General features: G+C 45.3%; 1 protein-coding gene across 1 annotated transcript in view; it reads right to left on the bottom strand.

The window, feature by feature from the left end:
- The window catches only part of VPS35 (VPS35 retromer complex component), a 361,777-nt gene that overhangs the window by 31,717 nt on the left and 306,695 nt on the right, over window positions 1–23,365 (bottom strand). Inside the window, exon 14 of the mRNA XM_069216632.1 lies at window positions 2,492–2,671. Within this exon, the coding sequence (XP_069072733.1) occupies window positions 2,492–2,671 (180 nt within the window). The remainder of the gene's footprint in view (window positions 1–2,491; window positions 2,672–23,365) is intronic.

The following is a 23,365-nucleotide window of genomic DNA, read 5'->3' as shown; positions in this document are numbered from 1 at the left end:
TTTGGGCCCCTAGAGGGCTGTCCAGCTGCTTGAGGCCTGCTTTGTACCTCAGGAGACTGCTCTGATGCTTGAGGCCTGCCTTGTCGCTTATATCAGGACTACCTGACTGACTCAAAGGGCTAGATAGCAGGCCTTCTATGTGAGCTACAGGGTCATAACAAGCTCTAGAGGCCTTGAATCCTACACCTGGCCTCTTCTGGAGCCCTAAACCCACAAATGGTGCCCCCAAACAGTCCTCGACCACTGGAAGTGGTGTGGAAGGTGCTGCTCCTAACTAACCCTAAAAGTTGAAATGTTTTTAAAAACAATGTCACCAAAAAGTGGCCTGAGAATTTACTGAAGACCGGGACCTACCTGCTAGCCATAACGCTGAAGGCACATAAAAATAAACATGTTGACATAAATATCTCCCTTCTGCTCTTCATTGTTTGTTTTTAGAAAACCAGACCTTAAGATTGAAATGCCAGTTTTGAGTTTGTGCCTTGCTTAAGTGGCAGCTGCAATTATGCTCTGTGACCACTTTTGCACCTGGACCGATGGCTCTGGCAGGGTGCATCATAATGCAAGAACTCACCTGTAATAAAGCCTTATAGCCCTCTACTGATAACTATAACAGTTATTAATGGCCCTGCACCCAAGCCTAACAATGAAGAAGGCCTTTAACAACTAGTATAACCGGAGGCGGAAAAGCTATTAGAATTCACCCACTGAGAGTAGGATGTTCTCTATTAGAAAGGGAGAAACAGAAATACTATCACTGGAATATTGGAGCAGAAGGCTTATACCAGCCATTATTAGCCCCAAGCCACTTCACTGTCTTCAACAGAACTCTGAACATTCCAATGTTCTAATGTAGCTTTATAGCCTGCTGTAGCAGGCTATACCGGCCATTAAAGGCCTGCTCCAGTGTTCAAGGACGGAACCAAAGGCGAGGACTTTCAACAAGGGAGCAGGCCTTTAATGGCTGGTATAGCCCAGCTACGGCAGGCTACAAAGCTATATAAGAAAATTCTGCCCAATGAGGGCAAACTTTTCTAATTAGTAAAACAAAGGACTCACAGAGGCCAAGGAGGTTGAAATTTCCCTCCGGCTCCTAATCCTTTGGTCACTGCTATTGCTGTGAATGTTCTACAGCTAACAGTGTGCACAGTGCCACTGCTGTTACCTGTTGAACATTCACACTAAGAGTTGTGAAAGGAGGCTAAAGTCAGCCCATGGCTTCGCTGAACTGCTTTTTGTAGTTTAGCCAAGCCAAGGAGACCCAGGAGCTGAGCAGCTTCCACCCCTCCCTCCTTCTGAAGTCCTAGTGACACTCAGCTACAGGAGGAGGGAAGGGTGAAGGCTCCTTGTGTCCTCCTGCCAGACCTATGCCTTTTGCTTTTTGCTGCCTAAATAATATATTTTTGAGAGGCAGGAGAAAGTAAAACTCAGATGCTCTGTATTAGGACATTGAAATGTTGAGAGCAGTAAGCCTATACCAGTTCACATAGGCCGCTGCTGCTCCATTGTCTTCAATGGGGCTCTCAACATTCCAGTGCTCTAATAAGTTATTACAAGTTGAGCAGCTTAGTCACTTCATTATTAAAGGCGACAAAAGATGTCAGAAGTGGCTTGTAATGAAGAAATTTAAATTCAGGTTTTATACAGAGATTGCAGGGTCTCATTTATTACAGGAATGTTATGTATGGCTTGCTTACAGAGTTTCTACAGTTTTTTTCAGTTTCAGAATCTCATAACCCACTGCTATGAAATAGCAACAACTGATAACGAAATTGGTTATGCACTGTTGTGATGTCGTAAAGGCCTTCTTGGCTAGGTTGACCGGGCTCTCTGAGAGCCTTTCAGCACAGCTCTGCTTACCTGGTTTGACTAAAAGCTAAGGGCGCAGGAGGTGGAAGGAAGGCAGGGAAGGTGTTGGGGGGGGGGGGGGGGGTTGGTCAAAGATAGCAGGTAATATTTTTTTTTACATTTGGGTCAGGGATGCACAACAGAGGCCATGTTATGTATGGCTCCTCCATTACTCCCCTGCTACCGCACAGCAGTTGAAAAAAGGGGCAGATGATTTTGGGGCCGTACATAACATGTAATTATAGATGGGTAAAAGTTAATTACAGGGATGTTTTTCACCTAGGGGCTCTGAGTGACATAACAGTTAACTCGAGATTCGTCTTGTTGTCTATTTGATGTCACTCAGAACCCCGTGGTAATAAGCATCCCTGTAATTCACAGTTAATTATCTATAATTATATATATTCACCATTTGAAAGATGGGAGCTTCCTATTGGGGTTCAGCGAGGACACTCGTATTGTGGAGTCTGAGTCACCCAACCTTGAACAAATGGCTCAAAAGGCAACAGACCAATGAGTTCAATGCGATGGAACATACTGCATAAGTTGTGGCTCGAAAATATGCGACGTGCAGTTCAGTGCCAAAGCTCTTTGTATTTTCAGTTTGTTATAAATGTCAAGGTTACAGCAATCAAATTGTTACCTGGGCCATGAACTCGTATGCTACGGTTTCATGGTTCTCAAATCCAATTTCTCCCGCCGCCAGGGCACCTTGAAGAAACAGCCTCAAGGGCAATTCTGCCAGCTCGGCTTTAATTAAAGCGCTGATGGTCTGATGGGCAAACGAAAATATCTTCTGGCATTTCTTCTCCCATTTGTCGTCCTAGGGGAAGGAAAAAGGTATTGGTGTTTATCCAGCTTTTGCTATGAACACACGAAGCGCTAATAACTGGAGCTGGTGCACACAGATTCTATGGCCCGGGAGGACGTGGTGCAAAGACCCGGTTGCAATATTTAATAGTCACACTTTGCCTTTTCCTCATGGAGACTTTTCCATCCGGTAAAAAATCAGAGGCAGTAACGTGAAGGCGCAGTTTCCTTACCTGTTATTATGGGTCTCTGAGCTGTATGCAGGTCACCAGTGAAGGTAACGCCATGAGCCTAGAAATCCGGGAAGCCGCTTAGGATTTATTTCATATCAATTAGATTAAAAGGTAAATCCCACTAAGATACCAGTAAAAATGCAATGAAACAAATAAATAAAAGAAAAATGCGATCCTGGGTGTCCTACGCGAATCTGAAAGCGTTAGACTTGCGTGTATGTATAGGCAACAGAAGGTGCCAGGCGCTGCAGCAGGTTGTGCCTCCTAACAGAAGGCGCTCTTGCACACAAAGTCTGTGGTGCACAGGAGAGATGGCTTCTATATAGTGTAGAATTCTGCAAATGGCTGCAATGCCAAAGGCAGTAGTAAAGGGACCTCTGACATGCGATGCCTCGAAAAATTCCTCCCTGGGAGTGAACTGGCAGTCGACATCCAGGAACAGGGTGGGCAAAGAAGTTATCGACTTCTCCACCCACTCTCTCTACCACATAATGTGCTGTCGTTAATGTGATACCTCTAAATACAGGACCTCAACACCTCGACTCGCATTAAGCTCACTGTGAAAGAATGACTCGATCAGGTGAAATGGAACCCGGGAGCTTGGTCCGATACCAGAACTCAGCACACTGATAAGAGGAGCCCTTTGACAGATCTACAACGTAAATTCCTTAAAATTCACAAGCAACCATTTTATTGCAGAACAAACAACAAACGCATCTTTAAGAAGGTCTTGAAAAATGTCAGCTCCTAAAATGTAACTCAGGGTTCACAATCAAAACACATTTGGTCACTATACCTTAGAAATAACATTAAATCCCCCTTATTAGTCCCAATTAAAATAATTAAAATGAGAAACCAAGAAACCCTCTAAAAAAGGTTGGGTAAAGCCAATTGATCTGGCTTTTTCAGCCTGGTGTGATGGTTAGTTACTATTTTATTTCAAGAACGTGCCACAAAAAGAAAACATGCGGATACCTAAACGTGGCTGCCACATGCCTGCATTACAAATTTTACATTTAGAAATTAATCACTTATGTGGCCCGTTTACTATTATTGTTTTAATACCAACTAACTTCAGTTATGCCATGCATTTTATTTTTTGTGAAGGAGATTAGAAGAAATCACTAGCAAATCAGCACCCAAATCGCAAGCACCTGCAATTTTATAAAGTCACCTAAATGCCTGATAACTTTAAACTAAGACAGAAATTAAATTACCATCTACCCGAGAACCCATAGTGCTGGCAAAATAAATACATGCCATTTAAGGGTAATATAAACACAAAATGAAAACGCACTCTATGTTTGGGTCTATGTTTATCATTGAAGAGAAAGGATATTTTTAGGTGCACAGGTTGTCATTCAAACAGAGGGGAGCTAATAGTTCCAGTGGGCTGACCTATTACCCCACGCTGTATGCTACGAAGGGCGATAGCAAAATGCGAACCGCGAGTTAATAGATCAATGGATGAAGCCTGCTGACCAAATCCCCTCTATATAGCTGTATAATTTATGTCTGTTCTTTGGAAAATAATAGTCATAGACAGTTGAAGCGACCTCAAAGGCTAAAGTTAAAAACTGACCTAACGTTCTTAAAAATAAGTTTCAAAGCAAGCATATTGCACTTTTAAGCTTTTGGTTTAACTTAGAACTGCAGAATGTGAAAAGCTTTACAAGGAAGCAGCAGTCTACATCATAAATAGTTTACAAAAACACTGTTCTTCCTTAATGACAAGGTTTACTTTACGACCATGCCATCCTGTGGAGCAACAACGCATATTCCAAGAGGACTATTGTATTTTCTAAATTTATTTTACTCACTCAACTAAGTTGAGTTCAACCGGATGTGCAAGGATTCTCTCTGGAAATGTATGACTACCAATTTTAATTACCTTAAGCCTAAGTATAGGCTCTTTCGCTATCATTCTCTCTTTTGCTGGTCGATGTAATTTTTTATCATGCTGCTGCTGACCTCAGTATAATGTATTTAAGTGGTGGTTGTCAGCACCAACTATACACCTAGTACGATCCACAGTAATTAAAATAACCTAACGAAAACTGCATCTAAAATGCAACGATAGGTTTATGACAGAACGTCCCCGGCAGCAATGTGGATGCTAAAAAAGGTGAGCCTTGAGGTACAGAGCCTCTATAAAATCAGGTAAAAGAAGATGAATTAATGTCAAGAAGGGCTGTGTGTGTATATATAAATATATATCTATATATATATATATATATATATATATGATTTCTATATGGCAGGCTCTTGTTAATTGCCCTAATGAACAAGTTACTTACCTTTGGTAACCAATTATCTGGTAGAGACATATTCTAGTTGCAGATTCCTTACCTTAGAATTTCCCCCAGTCGTCAGACTGGACCTGGAGATTTTTCTTCGAGCAGTACCCTTGCATGGAGTCAGGTGGTGTGACTCCACATGCTTCGTTGGCACCGTGACAGCCATGATGACGTTGCAGTCATATATAGGCACCACCCTGGCGTGCTGACATCAGTTTTTTAATGACTTCCCACGCCAGTAGCGAGGAGCCATGAAGAACACGGATATTGGTGTGCCAAAGCTAGTGCCGTGAAAGGGAGTCCCTGACCCTAGAAATCAGTTTGCAAGCAGGGAGGATGGGTGGGTAAGTAAGGAATCTGCAACTAGAATATGTCTCTACCAGATTATTTGTTACCAAAGGTAAGAAACATCTTCATTTGATAGAGACTTCTAGTTGCAGATTCCTTACCTTAGAATACATACCCAAGTAATATCATCGTCGGAGGTGAGCTATGAACCAAGATCAGACTAAAAAGTCCTGCAGGACCGAACGGCCAAAGTAGCCGTCTCTACAGACCTGACTATCCAGGCTGTAGTGCTTTGTGAACGTGTGCAGGGACGGCCACATTGCTGCCTGGCAGATGTCCAGGACCAGATCTCCGCGTGCCAATGTAGCGGTTGCAGCAGTTGCTCTGGTGGAATGAGCATGCAAACCCACAGAGGGTGCTTTGTCGCCAAAGTGTAGCACATCTTGATGCAGAGGACAACACATTGAGATATGGTCTGCGTCTGCACCACCCATCCTTTCTTCGCACCCACATAACCAACAAAGAGTTGCTTGTTCACCGGGAAGTCTTTGGTACGATTGAGGTAGAACATCAACTCTCTCTTTGGATCCAGGCGGTGGAGTCTCTCCTCTTCATGAGAAGGATGTGGGGGTGCGTAAAAAGTAGGCAAAGTGATGGATTGACCTACAGGAAAGGGCATGAACACTTTGGGGAGGAAAGAGGCCCTTGCACAAAGCACCACTTTGTCAGGATGGACAGGGAAATGGTGGATTTAAAGAAAGAGCTTAAAGCTCACTCACTCTGCGAGCAGAGGTGATGGCAATAGGAAAGGCTGTCTTTAAAGTGAAAAGCCGCAAGGGACAATTATGTAGTGGCTCAAAAGGAACACACATAAGGTATGTAAGTACCAGGATTATATCCCATTGTGGCATTATGAATGGAGTAGGTGGGAACATGTGAGTGAGTTGCTTAAGAAACTTCCCAATGATGGGAGATTTCAACAAAGATGGTTGATCTGGCAGTTTGAGTAAGGCAGAGAGGGCAGACAGGTAGCCATTAAGGGTGCCCAAAGCAGAGTCCTGGGCAAGAGAGAGTATGAACAGTAAAACCTCAGACAGAGTTGCAGAAAGGGGATCAACAGACTTGTTGGTACACCATGCCACAAGTTTGTTCCAATGACAGGCATACTATTTTGGTGGAGGGATGTCTGGCTGCCAAGTTTACATTGCAGACTTCGGGCAGAAGGCTGTCAACTGCCGCCGCTCAATCTCCACGCAAGGAGGCAGAGACTGGACAGGTTCGGGTGGAGAACTGTCCCCTGCTGCTGAAACAGAAGATCCTCCCAAAGGGGCAGTATGATCGGAGGATCGATGGCCATGCTCAGAAGCTTGGGATACCATACTCTTCGTGTCCAACCCGGAGCCATAAGAATGACTTGGGCCTGGTCGTTCTTGATCTTCTTCAGAACTCTGGGCAGAAGTGGTATTGGCGGAAAGGCAGAAAGCAGGCCTGAGCTCCACTCGAGATGAAAAGCATCACCGAGCGAGTGCCACCTTAGAAACGTCAATGTGCAAAACAGCTGACATTGCGTGTTCTCTGCAGAGGCGAACAGGTCTAACCAAGGCTCTCCCACTGCTGAAACAGACCTGGTGCCCCTTCCATATAGAGACGCCATTCGTGATCGACCATACATCGACAGCTGAGTTCATCTGCTCTGGCGTTCAGAGAGACGCCAGATGATGAACCACCAGGTATATGTCCTAATGTTCCAGCCATGTCCAGAGACGCAGAGCCTCTTGACAAAGGGTCCACAACCCCGCTCGGCCATACTTGTTGCGTCAACACATGGTGGTGGTGTTGTCCATGAACACCTGCGCCACTTTCCCTTGGAGAGAGGGAAGGAATGCTTTCAAAGCAAGCCTGATCGCCCAAAGATTGATGTGGAGCCCGGACTCCGCCGGAGACCAGAAACCTCTGATCTCTGCCTCCCCATATGGCTGCCCAATCCCAGGAGTGACACATCAGTCACCGCTGTGATATCTGGTTGGGGATGGGAGAGGGATCTGCCTCTGACCCAATCGCGATTCAAAAGCTATCTCAGCCGATATTGCGCAGTTCACTCTGAGATCTGGACCATGTCAGAGAGATTCCCTGATGCTGCGCCCACTGGAACTTCAGGTCTAACTTAAGAGCCTGCATATGCATCTGGCATGTGCCACCAACAGGATGCAGGAAGCCATGAGGCCTAGCAGCCTCAGAGTCATTCTCACCGAAACCCAGGAAAGAGGCTGAAACATCGCTATCACAGCCTGAATATCCGGGACTTGCTTTTCGTGAGGGTAGGCTTGAAACTGCACTGTGTCCAGAATAGCTCCGATGAAAGGGAGCATCTGGAAGGGAGTCAGATGCGACTTCGGCATGTTTATAGTACACCCCTTCAAATGCAGGAGGTTTGTCGTAGTCTGGAGGTGAGAGTCGACAGCCTGGGGCAAGCTGGCCTTCAACACCCAGTCGAAGTAGGGGAAGACTAAAACCCCTGACCTGCACAGATGAGCTGCAACCAACACCATCACTTTTGTGTACATCTGAGGGGCGCTGGTAAAGCCGAAGGGTAGCTTGGTGAACTGAAAGTGCTAGTAACCTAGCACAAATCACAAGTTAACGTCTGTGGGCAGGCAGGATAGGAAAATGAAAGTAGGCGTCCTTCAAGTCCAATGCTACCATCCAGTCTCCAGAGTCCAGTACAGACAGGACCTGAGCCAGAGTGAGCATTTTGAGCTTCTCCTTTTTGAGGATGAGAATGAGGCACCGGAGGTCCAGGATAGGACCCTGGTCCTTTTTGGGAACCAGAAAGTAGCTTGAATAATAACCATGACCTACTTCTGGCAAGGAGACCCTCTCTATGGCTACCTTGACCAAGAGAGCCGTAACCTCTGCGTGGAGAAGGGCCAGGTGATCCTACATCATCCGATTGTAGGGTGATGGCATGGCCGGAGGGGTAATCTCGAAGGGGAAGGAGCAGCCCCTTTGGACTATTTGCAAACCCCACCCAGTAGGGCAGGTGATGGCGGATCCTGCTACCAACTGGTCCAGGATGGAGTGACTGCCTAGGAAGATTTGGTGACTGGGCAGACAGTTGGCTCCCTCATCCACGAGCACATGGGATCCTGCATCTGTGGCCACGCATAGGCTGGGCATCATGCATGGCACAGTGGCTGGATGGGAATGGACACGGTTGGGCGCCCCTTTTGTAGCCACAAAGGGGCAAAAGCAGTCTGTGGGGTCAAGGAGCAGCTGCGAGGCCAAAGGGCCAAGCAGTAGCCCGGGACTCCGTAAAAGCACTCCAGCGCTGAATTAGCGTTGTCACCGAAGAGACGGGTGCCATCAAAGGGCATGTCCATAAGTGACTGTTGGACATCCCCCAAAAAGCAAGATGTCCTTAACCAGGCGTGGCGCCGAAAGGCCGCCATTGACACAACCGATCAGCCCAGTGAGTCGGTCGTATCCAGCCCACAATGTACAGTGAACTTGGCTGCATCCCTCCCGTCAGATACAGCTTGAGACAGTATGGCCAGGATCTCCTCGGGATCTGTGGCAGCACCTGTGTGACTGTATCCCATAGGGTATGAGAATAGCAGCCCAAAAGGCATGCGGTGCTCACAGACAGCAATGCCAGACTGGAGAAATAGAACATTTTCTTCCCAAGTTGATCCAGTCTCTTTGATTCCCTATCCAAGGGTGCAAATGGGAATGCACCGAGGAAGAAGAAGCCTGGATGACAAAGCTCTCAGGGTAGGAGGTTGGGTAAGGAATTTAGGGTCGTACAGCGCTGGCTGATGGCGGCGAGCGATCGTCCTGTTCACAGGAGCCCCTGTGCTGGCTTTAGACCAGGCACACAGAAGGACATCAGTGAAGGCTTCATTAAAAGGTAGGAGGGGGTTCTGAGGTGGAAGCCCCAGGCTGAAGCACCTAAGTCAGGAACTGCCTGACTGCCACAGAAGGTAGCTCAAGACAGAGGACCTCAGATGCCCTTCTCACCACCACAGAGTATGACGCTCCTCCTCCGTAGCTACAGTAGGGGGAGACAGCACGCCAGCATCAGGCGAAGTAACCAGACCACTAGCTACGCCCAATTCCTGTGCCCAGTTTATTTCAGGGTCTTCCAGGTGGAATTCTAAAGCGCCCAGTGACCCCTCCACACTTTCCCCATTCCGTACCGATAAGAATAAGGGTCAGGATCCAACCTCGGGAATGTAGGCCCTGTCAAAGATTAAATTGGCGCTAGCGAAGTTGGTCTAACTCTGGGTCGGAGTCGGGTATAAGTATGGGTTCCACGTAAATCGTGGGCCCAACCGACATCGGAAGCATTGACGTCTTTGCTGGTGCCATGGGAGGTCGCGCTGGCATTACCGGCGCTGGCACGGATCCTACGACGGATCTTGAGGGGCCATCCGGAGCTGGGGCCGAAGATGCCTGCGCGGAACCCAAGGGCGCCCCCTACAATCCCACTGAGTCCAAAGGCAGGCGGTCGCCCTGCCCAAACATGAGGCGCATGGCCTCAGAATTCCTTCTATTGGGCAGGGGTTGCTCCAGCTCCTGGAAACTCAGGGAGGTGCAGAGTCAGCCCAGAAACAGGCTCCGAAGAAGGAGGCCTAGAGCGTCGACACCCTTACTGAATCGCATCATCTGAGTGACGGGGTGAAGCTGAAGAACGTTGGTCTTCCTTGACTTCTTCTTGTGACCTGAATGTCCTGAGGACTTTGAATGGGACAAAGAGGAGTGGTGATGGCGCTGTGAGCGGTCTTTGGGATCCCCACCCTCTCGACTGAGACCGGGGGCGCCGCAGAGTCGAGTGCCGGGCCATCATAAGCTTCAGGGACCGCTCCCTCAAAGCCTTTGGGGTCATGGCCCGGCACTCAGAGCAATACTTCAGGTCGTGGTCGCGCTCCAAGCATCACAAACACACGAAGTGCAGATCAGTCACTGACATCATTAGGTGACAGGAGTCACACGGCTTAAAACTGGTCTTCCATGACATCCTCAACGCACCTAAATAATTCTACAAAACAGTCACAGTCAGTCAAAAAACGACTGAGGGTAGCTCTCTCTGGAACAGTGCGTAGGCTGGCGCGGAAAGAAAAGAACGGACGCCAGCCCGCCGCCTATATACGACCACGACATTGTCACGGCGACCACGATACCAACGACGCATACGGAGTCAACCGGCACCACCTGACAGCACCCAAAGGTACTGCTCAAAGAAAAATCTACAGATCCAGTCTGACACCTGGGGGAAATTCTAAGGTAAGGAATCTTCAACTAGAAGTTTCTATCAGATTAGAGCCTTTAATGGAATTGTAGCATCCATTGCTCCGTATTGTAGCCTCTTAACATTACTAGAGAAACCTTATAACTACCTCAGGGGCTATGATGAAAGCATTATGGGTCTGCATGAAAGCTGGTTTTGCCTGTGAAAACCATCAGTTATTTCAATTTTTGGACCTCTGCCTGCCTGCAGAGAGAAGGAAGAGAGGAGCGACACGCAGCGGAATGGATGTGTGTTAAAATGTATTTAAAATTTTTTAAAACATGTAAACCCCTCCAACCCCCCACCCCTGCGCATCATTCCCGCCCTGCGTGACCCAAGCGAGCCGCTACTGGGTGTGGACAATATTTTTGTCTACTGCTACACGTTTTGCAAAACTCTAAAGGCTTAAGTTTAAAAGGCAGTTAAAAACTGCGACAAGCAATACAAGTAAGTTGCTCTGGTGCCCAGTAGCTTAAAGTGCGTGGGCACCATGTCATCAGTGATTCAGATAATTTCTTTACTTCAAGGCACTGCCTCCGGCTGTTTTCGTGGCTCCTTTGTCACTTTCCCAACAAGCCCTCAAAGTATCCAGTTCACTTATTTATTAAATATTTCTGAAATTGTGTGCCTTCATTTTGATGAGGTAAGCCACAATCCAAGAGGGATTTCTTCTGCTTTAATCTTTGTTAAGCACGACTAACACAAAGAAAGTTCAAACGGAAAAGCCTCTCTTTTAGAACAAGAAGTTGACTTAAATCACCAAACTCGAGGACACGTTTGGAATTCAGAACAATTTACATCTTTCGTTTGAGTGTATATGTATCCCACAGGTTAAAAAAATCACTTAGCAGGGTGTGTGCACACATACAAACCAGATGCAGAAAACGGTTTGGGCTAAGTTCTCTTATTAAGTGGGCATGTCCAACTTCAGGCATTGGCGTGCACCATCCCATTTCGAATGAGCCTTCGACATTGAACAGATGTTTACATTTTGGGGTTTAAATTGATGAATAGTATTCAAGTAGCTTGTATTTTCGAGTGCAGCTGATCTTAATGTCCATAAAATAACACCTACACTGCTTTTTACCCGTATCAAAGCAGTGGGAAAGGGGGGCTCTGGCAGCACAGACGGACTGAAGATAATTAATGAAGTGCAATGCCGGCTGAACCTGCATTCGTGGTTGGAAAGGTGGGGTGAGTCCAGCCATCCATAAAATGGCGTCTAAGCAACTGAACCGGCCTGCCACGTTGGAAGATGCCCCACAGGCAACTTACCACCTCCTCCACCAGCCAATCACACTTTCTTCAAAGACTGCATGCCAAAATGCAGGCACTCGGAGACACTGAGGGATCAGGGTGAAAGCAGTTGTTTTACAATGTGGGTTGGGCTACCCCCTCACCTCTGGAACTCATGCCGCTGTGGGTGTCAGTTCAGCACGCCGGCTACTACTGCCGTTCAGAGTGCCTGGTGCCTCCCTGACATGCACCTACGCGGACAGAGTAAGAATAAGATTTTCATGTATAGACAGAGCATATACCAACACACAAAAACCACCAGACAAAAGTTTCCATGTACAACTATGGCACCCAGGCACAGAGATCAATGGACCCACTGACACCTCTGGACTACTACAAACACAGCCAGGACTTGGTTATGGATGGGCAAATAGATGTAGAGATCATGTGCCCTTTATCTGCATTTAGACAGAGCCCCAGTGCAGAGGAAATCACATTCGAGCTGGAGAAGGTGTGCAGTGATTTTTTTCATTAAAGATACCTTAAAATATGCTATTCTGCATATATGGGCATGTGAAATTTCGATCAGTTTGTTTTCACTGCCTTGTCTGCAACTACTTTATTATTCTATAGCCAATGAAAACAGCAAATGCTGTTTGAAGAATGCTGTTAAAACCACAAGACTCCATTTCTGATGGAGGACAGAACATCAATCTCAAAGCCAATTCTAGCTGCAACACCTGTTACCCCTAATACTCTCGTGACCGGAAGCTCAGATTATGCATATTACTTTCTTGACTTTATTGCTCAGCAGTCCCAAAACATTAACTAATATCAACAATAGGACCACATGTCCCATGAAAATAAGTTGTATCTCATACCTCGACGCAGCAGCATACAGCTCTAACACCTCGAGACCCTCATCGGTGAATTGCAGCGCTCTATAAATGTTTGATTGATAATACCAAGTATTACTTACTCGCCCTGGATATGGTATACATCTGTTAAAGATATATATACTGTGATCATATTAGATTGACTGATGTTCACACCTCAAGTGCTTTATGCTTATTTGTTGGTGAAGGGGCTCAGATGCTATTTTTTTGTTTGTTTTAGAAAAGGAACAGAAACAAGAGTACTACTGGAAAGACTTTTGGTGATTTAACGTTTGCACTTAGAAAGCGGAAGTGTTTCTCACTGTGGATTGTCTTATGCGAATTTGGGGAGCTGTGATTGACAGAAATTGGATTTCTTTTTAGAAGGACTCATCGGACATGTGGTCCCATTGTTGATACAGCAAAAACAACAAGTGATGGACGGAATGCTGAACATTGTCAAACACTCACCCCCAGTCATAGATCTGGGTTTAATCCATCGTTCTTTTGCTCACCATGCCACCCCAGTTTGGACCCAGCCATATGCAAATCAGTCTTGACCCTGTTCCTCATGGGAACAGTCCAGACCGAACTGCCAAGCCAGGTCCTCACTGGACCGGAAACAAGCATCCTGGGACCGGTTTCGGGGTTTCACCCCTCATCAGCCAGGCTAGCTTGAATCCAGTGGCATGGGAAGCACGGGACCCACGTCTGGGCATACCCTTCCCACTTAGGGCGACAAAGCAAAAACAACAAGTGATGGACGGAATGCTGAACATTGTCAAACACTCACCCCCAGTCATAGATCTGGGTTTAATCCATCGTTCTTTTGCTCACCATGCCACCCCAGTTTGGACCCAGCCATATGCAAATCAGTCTTGACCCTGTTCCTCATGGGAACAGTCCAGACCGAACTGCCAAGCCAGGTCCTCACTGGACCGGAAACAAGCATCCTGGGACCGGTTTCGGGGTTTCACCCCTCATCAGCCAGGCTAGCTTGAATCCAGTGGCATGGGAAGCACGGGACCCACGTCTGGGCATACCCTTCCCACTTAGGGCGACAAAGCAAAAACAACAAGTGATGGACGGAATGCTGAACATTGTCAAACACTCACCCCCAGTCATAGATCTGGGTTTAATCCATCGTTCTTTTGCTCACCATGCCACCCCAGTTTGGACCCAGCCAAAAATACTACTGTTAATGTTGTTTTGCGCTGCTGAGCAATAAAGTGAGGAACGTAATATATATAACCCGCATCTCCATGTCCTTTACTAAAATTGGAACTCTCCTTCACCATCGCTACGAACATTTACATTCATATATCTTCCAAGGGACGCAGCATAGGAATACCTTCACCAAATGTTTTAAGCCAAATCTAAATAGGAACACATAGTTACAGTTCCGATACACTTTAGCGAGGTACAATAGTGAAAGTATTAGCATCAAAATAACTGACGCACTAGTCTGTGAGAATGACTATGTTGACATTATTTGTACAACTGAAGATACACAAATACCTTTTACTGGACCCGGCCGAACTACAAAGAAAACGTGTAAAGCTGGCCCTTCGCTTCCCTTACTCCGGGAAGGATGAAGCGACACAGAGAGGGCTGCTGGCTTCAGAAGACCAATGCATGTGTATGCTGACTGTTGTATGTTCATAAAGAGGTCGGCAGCTGCACAAATCCCTTTTTAAATTCACATGCACAGCACCTGCACCACACTCTCAATGACCAATAAGACTGTAACAAACCCAGCGGAATAATATCAAATGTGCATCAGTCTGGTTTACAGAAAAAGGCAAGATGTACCAGGCTGCTGTGTTAATATGCACAGCTGACGACACATCCTTCTTACAGAGTTTGCTACCTCGGAGGGGCAACTGCCGTGACTCTGAACCCCACTGATGTTCCATTCTTGCCCTAAATGATGCAGGATAGGCACATATGGGGGAAATCTTAGTTGCTGAGGTTAGAGGTGGAGGTAAGAAATCTCCTGAGAACTACCAAGTACCCAACTATAAAAAAAAATAGTGAAAGTAGCACGGGGAGGAGGCATTCTTGATTTCATAATTGTATAATTTGACATAAGCAAATACAGGACTGTCAGAATGTAACATGACTGACAGCAGAGCCAGCCAACAACATCAGTTAAAAGCATCCACCCAAACTATGGAGCTGAGCCACAGGTAAGTCCGCATATGGAGAATAAGGATCAATAAGTAATATTATTGTCTGGCTCCACGCTCAGTAACGCTGTTAGCTCATGAATGTGCCAGCTCTGTCACCACCACTGTTATCCTGCTGTCTGAGTCTTCACTGGAAGCATGTATTCTGCACCATCTCACTGCTTCCCCTCTTCACAGTCAAATCTATTTTCTAATGTCTATTACACATTTTCAATGTGCAAAATCACCTCAGGGAATTTTTATTATGATCTACCTTAAATCAAAACACAGTTATAGCCTCATAACCTGCAAATCTTCCACAACTGATGAATATGCACAATTATTACGTAATGAACGACAACTCTTACGAAAACACACATACATATATGGAAAATGTCACTTACCCAGTGTACATCTGTTCGTGGCATGAGGCGCTGCAGATTCACATGCTTTGCACATCCCGCCATCTAGTGTTGGGCTCGGAGTGTTACAAGTTGTTTTTCTTCGAAGAAGTCTTTCGAGTCACGAGATCGAGGGACTCCTCCCCTTTCGGCTCCATTGCGCATGGGCGTCAACTACATCTTAGATTGTTTTCCCCGCAGAGGGTGAGGTAGGAGTTGTGTATTATAGTAATAGTGCCCATGCAATGGAGTAAACATGTATGTACATAATGTAGTTTAAAGTGATATATTTACAAATTTACAAATGTTCAAGATCAACTTCAAAACGGCTACAGGCTCCCGGGGAGGCGGGTGGGCGCATGTGAATCTGGAGCGTCTCATGCCACGAACAGATGTACACTGGGTAAGTGACATTTTCCGTTCGATGGCATGTGTAGCTGCAGATACACATGCTTTGCATAGACTAGTAAGCAGTTATCTCCCCAAAAGCGGTGGTTAAGCCTGTAGGAGTTGAAGTTGTTTGAAACAAAGTTCGTAGTACTGCTTGTCCTACTGTGGCTTGTTGTGCTGTTAACACATCCACGCAGTAGTGCTTGGTAAACGTATGAGGCGTAGACCATGTGGCTGCCTTACATATTTCAGTCATTGGAATGTTTCCTAGAAAGGCCATGGTAGCACCTTTCTTTCTAGTTGAGTGTGCCCCAGGTGTAATAGGCAGTTCTCTTTTTGCTTTGAGATAACAGGTTTGAATGCATTTAACTATCCATCTAGCAATGCCTTGTTTGGAAATTGGATTTCCTGTATGAGGTTTTTGGAAAGCAACAAATAATTGTTTTGTTTTCCGAATTTGTTTTGTTCTGTCAATGTAGTACATTAACGCTCTTTTGATGTCTAATGTATGTAGTGCTCTCTCAGCTACAGAATCTGGCTGTGGGTAGAACACTGGTAGTTCTACTGTTTGATTCAAGTGGAACGGTGATATGACTTTTGGTAAAAATTTTGGATTTGTCCGTAGAACTACTTTATGCTTGTGTATTTGAATAAATGGTTCTTGTATGGTAAATGCTTGGATTTCACTGACTCTTCTTAGAGATGTGATGGCAATTAGAAATGCAACTTTCCATGTTAAATATTGCATTTCACATGAGTGCATGGGCTCAAAAGGTGGCCCCATGAGTCGTGTTAAGACAATGTTGAGGTTCCATGAAGGAACTGGTGGTGTTCTTGGTGGTATAATTCTTTTTAGGCCTTCCATAAAGGCTTTTATGACTGGTATCCTAAACAGTGAAGTTGAGTGGGTAATTTGCAGGTAAGCTGAAATTGCGGTAAAATGTATCTTAATGGATGAAAAAGCTAGTTTTGACTTTTGCAAATGTAGCAAGTAGCTTACGATGTCTTTAGCAAATGCGTGTAAAGCTTGAATTTGATTATTATGGCAATAATAAACAAACCTTTTCCACTTATTTGCATAGGAATGTCTAGTGGTTGGTTTTCTAGCTTGTTTTATGACTTCCATACATTCCTTTGTAAGGTCTAAGTGTCCGAACTCTAAGACTTCAGGAGCCAAATTGCTAGATTCAGCGATGCTGGATTGGGGTGTCTGATCTGTTGATTGTGTTGAGTTAACAGACCTGGCCTGTTTGGTAGTTTGATATGAGGCACTACTGAGAGTTCTAGTAGTGTTGTGTACCAAGGTTGTCTTGCCCAAGTTGGTGCTATGAGTACGAGTTTGAGTTTGTTTTGACTCAACTTGTTTACTAGATATGGAAGGAGTGGGAGAGGGGGAAAAGCGTATGCAAATATCCCTGACCAACTCATCCATAACGCATTGCCGAGAGACTGATCTTGTGGGTACCTGGATGCTAAGTTTCGGCATTTTGCGTTTTCTTTTGTTGCAAACAGGTCTATTTGTGGTATTCCCCAATTGTGGAAGTAAAATGTGTAGTACTTGGGGGTGAATCTCCCATTCGTGGTCTTGTTGCTGATCCCGAGAGAGATTGTCTGCTAATTGATTCTGAATCCCTGGAATGAACTGTGCTATTAGGCGAATGTGGTTGTGTATCGCCCAATGCCATATTTTCTGTGTCAGGAGACACAACTGTGTTGAGTGTGTTCCTCCCTGTTTGTTTAGGTAATACATTGTGGTCATGTTGTCTGTTTTGACAAGAATGTGTTTGTGGCTTATTATTGGTTGAAATGCTTTTAACGCTAGAAATACTGCCAATAGTTCTAAGTGATTTATGTGAAACTGTTTTTGCCGAGAGTCCCACTGTCCCTGAATGCTGTGTTGATTGAGGTGAGCTCCCCACCCTATCATGGAGGCATCTGTAGTTATTTCGTATTGAGGCACTGGGTCTTGAAAAGGCCGCCCTTGGTTTAAATTTATATTGTTCCACCATTGAAGCGAGGTGTATGTTTGGCGGTCTATCAACACTAGATCTAGAAGTTGACCCTGTGCCTGTGACCATTGTGATGCTAGGCACTGTTGTAAGGGGCGCATGTGCAATCTTGCGTTTGGGACAATGGCTATGCATGAGGACATCATGCCTAGGAGTTTCATTACTATTTTGACTTGTATTCTTTGGTTTGGATACATGACCTGTATTACATTGTGAAATGCTTGTACTTGTTGTGGACTTGGAGTGGCAATCGCTTTTGCTGTGTCGATTGTTGCCCCTAAGTATTGCTGTGTTTGACACGGCTGAAGGTGTGACTTTGTGTAGTTGATTGAGAAACCTAGTTTGTGTAGGGTTTCTATGATGTACTTTGTGTGTTGTAAACACCTTTCTAGTGCGTTGGTTTTGATTAACCAATCGTCTAGGTACGGGAACACATGTATTTGCTGCCTTCTGATATGCGCAGCTACTACTGCCAGGCATTTTGTAAAAACTCTTGGCGCAGTTGTTATTCCGAATGGCAACACCTTGAATTGGTAATGTGACCCTTGGAATACAAACCTTAAGTACTTTCTGTGTGAAGGATGTATCGGTATATGGAAATATGCATCCTTTAGGTCTAGTGTTGTCATGTAGTCTTGTTGTTTCAGCAGTGGGATTACGTCTTGTAATGTCACCATGTGAAAGTGGTCTGATTTGATGTAGGTATTTAATGTTCTGAGATCTAATATAGGTCTCAGTGTTTTGTCCTTATGGGTATGAGAAAGTACAGAGAGTAAACTCCTGTTCCTTTCTGTTGAATTGGTACTAATTCTATTGCTCCTTTTTGTAGCAATGCCTGGACCTCTAGTCCTAGAAGATCCATGTGTTGTTTTGACATACTGTGTGTTTTCGGTGGAATGTTTGGAGGGAATGTGAGAAATTCTATGCAATAACCATGCTGGATAATTGCCAGTACCCAAGTGTCTGTTGTTATCTCCTCCCAATGTTTGTAAAAATTGCTTAGTCTCCCCCCCACAGGTGTTATATGTTGGGGATGTGTGACTTGTAAGTCACTGCTTGTTTTGAGGAGTTTTGGGGCTTTGGAACTTCCCTCTATTCTTTTGGAATTGTCCCCCTCTATATTGCCCCTGAAAACTTCCCCGCTGATATTGACTTTGATAAGTGGGCTTTGTTTGTGAGGTTGTGGGTTCTGTAGCTTGTCCTCGAAACCCCCCTCTAAACTGTGTTTTGCGAAATGTGCCTCTGCTCTGTGGGGAGTAGAGTGCGCCCATGGCTTTGGCCGTATCAGTGTCTTTTTAAAGTTTTTCTATAGCAGTGTCCACCTCCGGCCCAAACAACTGCTGTCCATTAAAAGGCATATTCAGCACAGCTTGTTGTATTTCCGGCTTGAATCCTGACGTACGCAACCATGTGTGTCTCCTTATTGTTACAGCAGTATTTACTGTCCTTGCAGCTGTATCTGCTGCATCCATTGCTGACCGTATCTGATTATTTGAGATACTTTGTCCTTCCTCTTCCACTTGTTGTGCCCTTTTCTGGAACTCTTTGGGTAAGTGTTCTATGAAATGCTGCATTTCGTCCCAATGAGCCCTATCATATCTTGCCAGAAGTGCTTGTGAGTTGGCAATGCGCCATTGGTTTGATGCTTGTGCTGCAACCCTTTTCCCTGCAGCGTCAAATTTGCGACTCTCCTTGTCTGGAGGTGGTGCGTCTCCCGAGGTGTGAGAGTTTGCTCTCTTGCGAGCTGCCCCTACTACCACAGAGTCTGGTGTTAATTGCTGCGTGATATACACAGGGTCTGTAGGCGGTGGCTTGTACTTTTTCTCCACCCTTGGAGTTATGGCCCTGCCCTTTACAGGCTCCTGAAACACCTGTTTGGAGTGTTTTAGCATTCCAGGTAGCATAGGTAAGCTCTGGTATTGGCTATGAGTGGAAGATAGTGTATTAAACAAAAAGTCATCCTCAATCGGTTCTGCATGCAAGGTGACATTATGAAAAACCGCTGCCCTTGAGACCACCTGCGTGTAGGATGTACTGTCCTCAGGTGGGGACGGTCTCGCTGGGTAACAGTATGGGCTATTATCCGATACTGGCGCATCATAAAGGTCCCATGCGTCGGGATCGTCCTGACTCATTGCAGTATGCGTTGGGGATTGCATCAGTGGTGGAGTGGCTACCGGTGATGTGTGCATTGATGGTGGTGGAGATGGTGGCGGAGTTGTTTGTCTTGCCACCTTTGCTTGAGGCGGCTTGTCCTTTTCTTGAAAGGCAAGTCTTCTTTTCATTTTAATTGGGGGAAGAGTGCTTATCTTCCCTGTGTCCTTTTGAATGAGGAGCCTCCTTTGAGTGTTGTCTGGCTCCATTGATTCTAGTTCTTGTCTGAACTTATGTCCTTGCATTTGGGAGGACAACCCCTGTTCCTCTGTGTAGGAACCCGATTTCGGTTCCGAGGCTGGATGTTTCGGAATGGAAACCTTTTCGGTAGCCTTTTTCGGCTCCGACGACACTTTCTTTATTTTCGGCGTCGTGGTCTCTCGGTGCCGACCCATTTCGGTGCCGCTGTCTCGGTGCCGAACTTGCTCGAAGCCGCTGTCTCGGGCTCGAGATTGCTGTGTGCTGGTATCTCGACCGGAGTCGGATGACTTCGACACAAGCGTGCCCTTTTTCGGTGCCGATGATCGGTCACCTATTTTACGGGTTAAGCCATGGCCTGTTGGCGGGGACGTCCCCTGGGCTTTTGTGGTCTTCTCGTGAGTTTTATGTTTCGACGTCTTACTCACGGTTTTAGGCGTTTCTTCGGGATCGAGCTCGGCCGACTCCTGGATGGAGAAGGTTTCTTCTTCCTCCTCCAAATGCCTTTGTCCTGTCGGCGCCGACGCCATTTGCAGTCTTCTCGCTCTTCGGTCTCTTAATGTTTTCCTCGACGAAACGCTCGACAGGCTTCACAAGTATCTTCTTTGTGATCTGGAGACAAACACAAGTTACAGACCAGGTGCTGATCTGTATACGGATACTTGTTGTGACATTTTGGGCAGAATCGGAATGGGGTCCGTTCCATCAGCCTTGAAGAGACACATGGCCGGGCCCGACCAGGCCCCGACGGGGATCGAAAAAACCCCGAAGGGCCACGGGAGCTTTTCAAAAGTCGGTGTCGATCTGTAGTAACTAACCTGATACCGAACGCAAACAATACCGTCGAATTTTCTGAGATTCTAACTAACTTTCCGAACCGAAACACGGAGCGAAAAGGAACACGCCCGAACCCGATGGCGGAAAAAAAACAATCTAACATGGAGTCCACGCCCATGCGCAATGGAGCCTAAAGGGGAGGAGTCCCTCGATCTCATGACTCGAAAGACTTCTTCGAAGAAAAACAACTTGTAACACTCCGAGCCCAACACTAGATGGCGGGATGTGCAAAGCATGTGTATCTGCAGCTACACATGCCATCCAACATATATATATAAATACACACACACACAAACACTGAAAAAACATATAAATAAAAACATATACACACACACACACACATATATATATATGCACTGAAAAAAAAAAAAAAGGTTAAAGGGACGTTATAGTTAGGTTCTGAATTTACTCGTACAAAACCATAGAAATTCAGCAGTTATAGTTAGAGTTCTTTCAAGTAACTATAACTTGCGCTCTAAGGTAACTATAACTCTCGCACTCGCCGTGCACATTTGTCTCATCAAAAATCTAACTGCAAATGTTGCAGTGAGAATATGAAATATGGTGTAGAAGATGTCATCAATTATATAATGTGTGGAGTAATTAGCTGTACATGGCGAAGGCGCAACTTATAGTTGCCTTAGGGCAAGACACTTCCTGTGTTGGCAGCCAATCAGAGATGTGCTTTACCCTGCACAAGCTTGTCTTTTTTCGCGAATAATCGTGAAGGATTCGTACCCTTAGATATACAAATGTATTATCCCTTTATTATTTCCAAAACTACTTAACAGATTTACACCAAATAGGCAAAATTGTGATCTGCGTACCAACAGCTAGCTTTCTGCCAAATTTGGTTTAACTCCGTCCAGTGGTTCGGCCTGTAGTCGTGTCTAAATGTCCTATGAGAATTAACATGGGAAATGCAACTTTTTTTAGCCTTCTTTTTCTGGAACTCCACCCCAAAACTTTTAATGGGCAACAAGAACCACAGGGCCACTTTTTTTGGAAAATTTTGTGAAGATTCGTTAAACAGTTCCACAGATACAGGCAAGTCCAAAAACTTTTTTTCTATGGAAAAGTGGTCCTAACTATATATATATATGTGGAAAATGTCACTTACCCACTGTACATCTGTTCGTGGCATGTTCCGCTGCAGATTCACATACTGTACATATACTTCTGCCATCTAGTGTTGGGCTTGGAGTGTTACAAGTTGTTTTTCTTCGAAGAAGTGTTTTCGAGTCACGGGATCGAGTGGCTCCTCCTCTTCGGCTCCATTGCGCATGGGCATGGACTCCATGTTAGATTGTTTACCCGCAGAGGGTAAGGTAGGGGAGTATAAAGAAAAGAGATGTCCATGCTAATCGAATGTTAAATATATATATATATCTACATATGTACAAATGTTGTTAACTTGAACAAATACAGGCTGCCGGGGCGGTGGGAGGGTGCATGTGAATCTGCAGCGGAACATGCCACGAACAGATGTACACTGGGTAAGTAACATTTTCCATTCAATGGCATGTGTAGCTGCAGATACACATGCTGTGCACAGACTACAAAGCAGTTAGACCTCCCATAAAAGCAGTGGTTAGCCTGTAGGAGTTGAAGTTGTTTGAAATAATGTTCTGAGAACAGCTTGACCTACTGTGGCTTGCAGTGTTGCTAAAACATATACACAATAGTGTTTAGTAAATGTATGTGGTGTTGACAAGTAGCTGCTTTACATATTTCAGCCATTGGTATGTTTCCTAAAAAAGATATTGTAGCACTTTTTTCCTTGTGGAATGTGCTTTAGGAGTAAATAAGAGTTGTCTTTTAGCTTTAACGTAGCATGTTTGAATGATCCATCTTGCTAATCCTTGTTTTGAAATGGGTTTACCAGTATGAGGTTTTTGAAAGGCTACAAACAGCTGTTTACTTTTCCTGAATGGTCTTGTTCTAAGAGCTCTTTCTGCCACAGAATCTGGCTGTGGGAAGAAGACTGGTAGTTATACTGTTTGATTGATATGAAAAGGTGATACCACTTTTGGAAGAAATTTAGGGTTAGTTTGTAGTACAACTTTATGTTTGCGTACTTGTATGAACGGTTCTTCAATAGTGAAAGCTTGAATTTCACTGACTCTTCGCAATGATGTAATTGTGACTAGGAAGGCAAACTTCCATGTCAAGAATTGCATTTGACATGAGTGCATAGGTTCAAATGGTGGGCCCATTAGTCGCGTAAGCACTATGTTTAAATTCCAAGAACTGGAGGTGTTCCGGGTGGAATGATGTGTTTTAAGCCTTCCATGAAGGCTTTAATAACAGGACCTCTAAATAAAGAGCTGTTCT

The sequence above is a fragment of the Pleurodeles waltl genome, chromosome 12 (assembly GCF_031143425.1).
Source record: "Pleurodeles waltl isolate 20211129_DDA chromosome 12, aPleWal1.hap1.20221129, whole genome shotgun sequence".
In the NCBI taxonomy this organism is placed as follows: Eukaryota; Metazoa; Chordata; class Amphibia; order Caudata; family Salamandridae; genus Pleurodeles; species Pleurodeles waltl.
The sequence above is the reverse complement of the archived record's forward strand: the minus strand, read 5'-3'. Positions and strand labels throughout refer to the sequence as shown.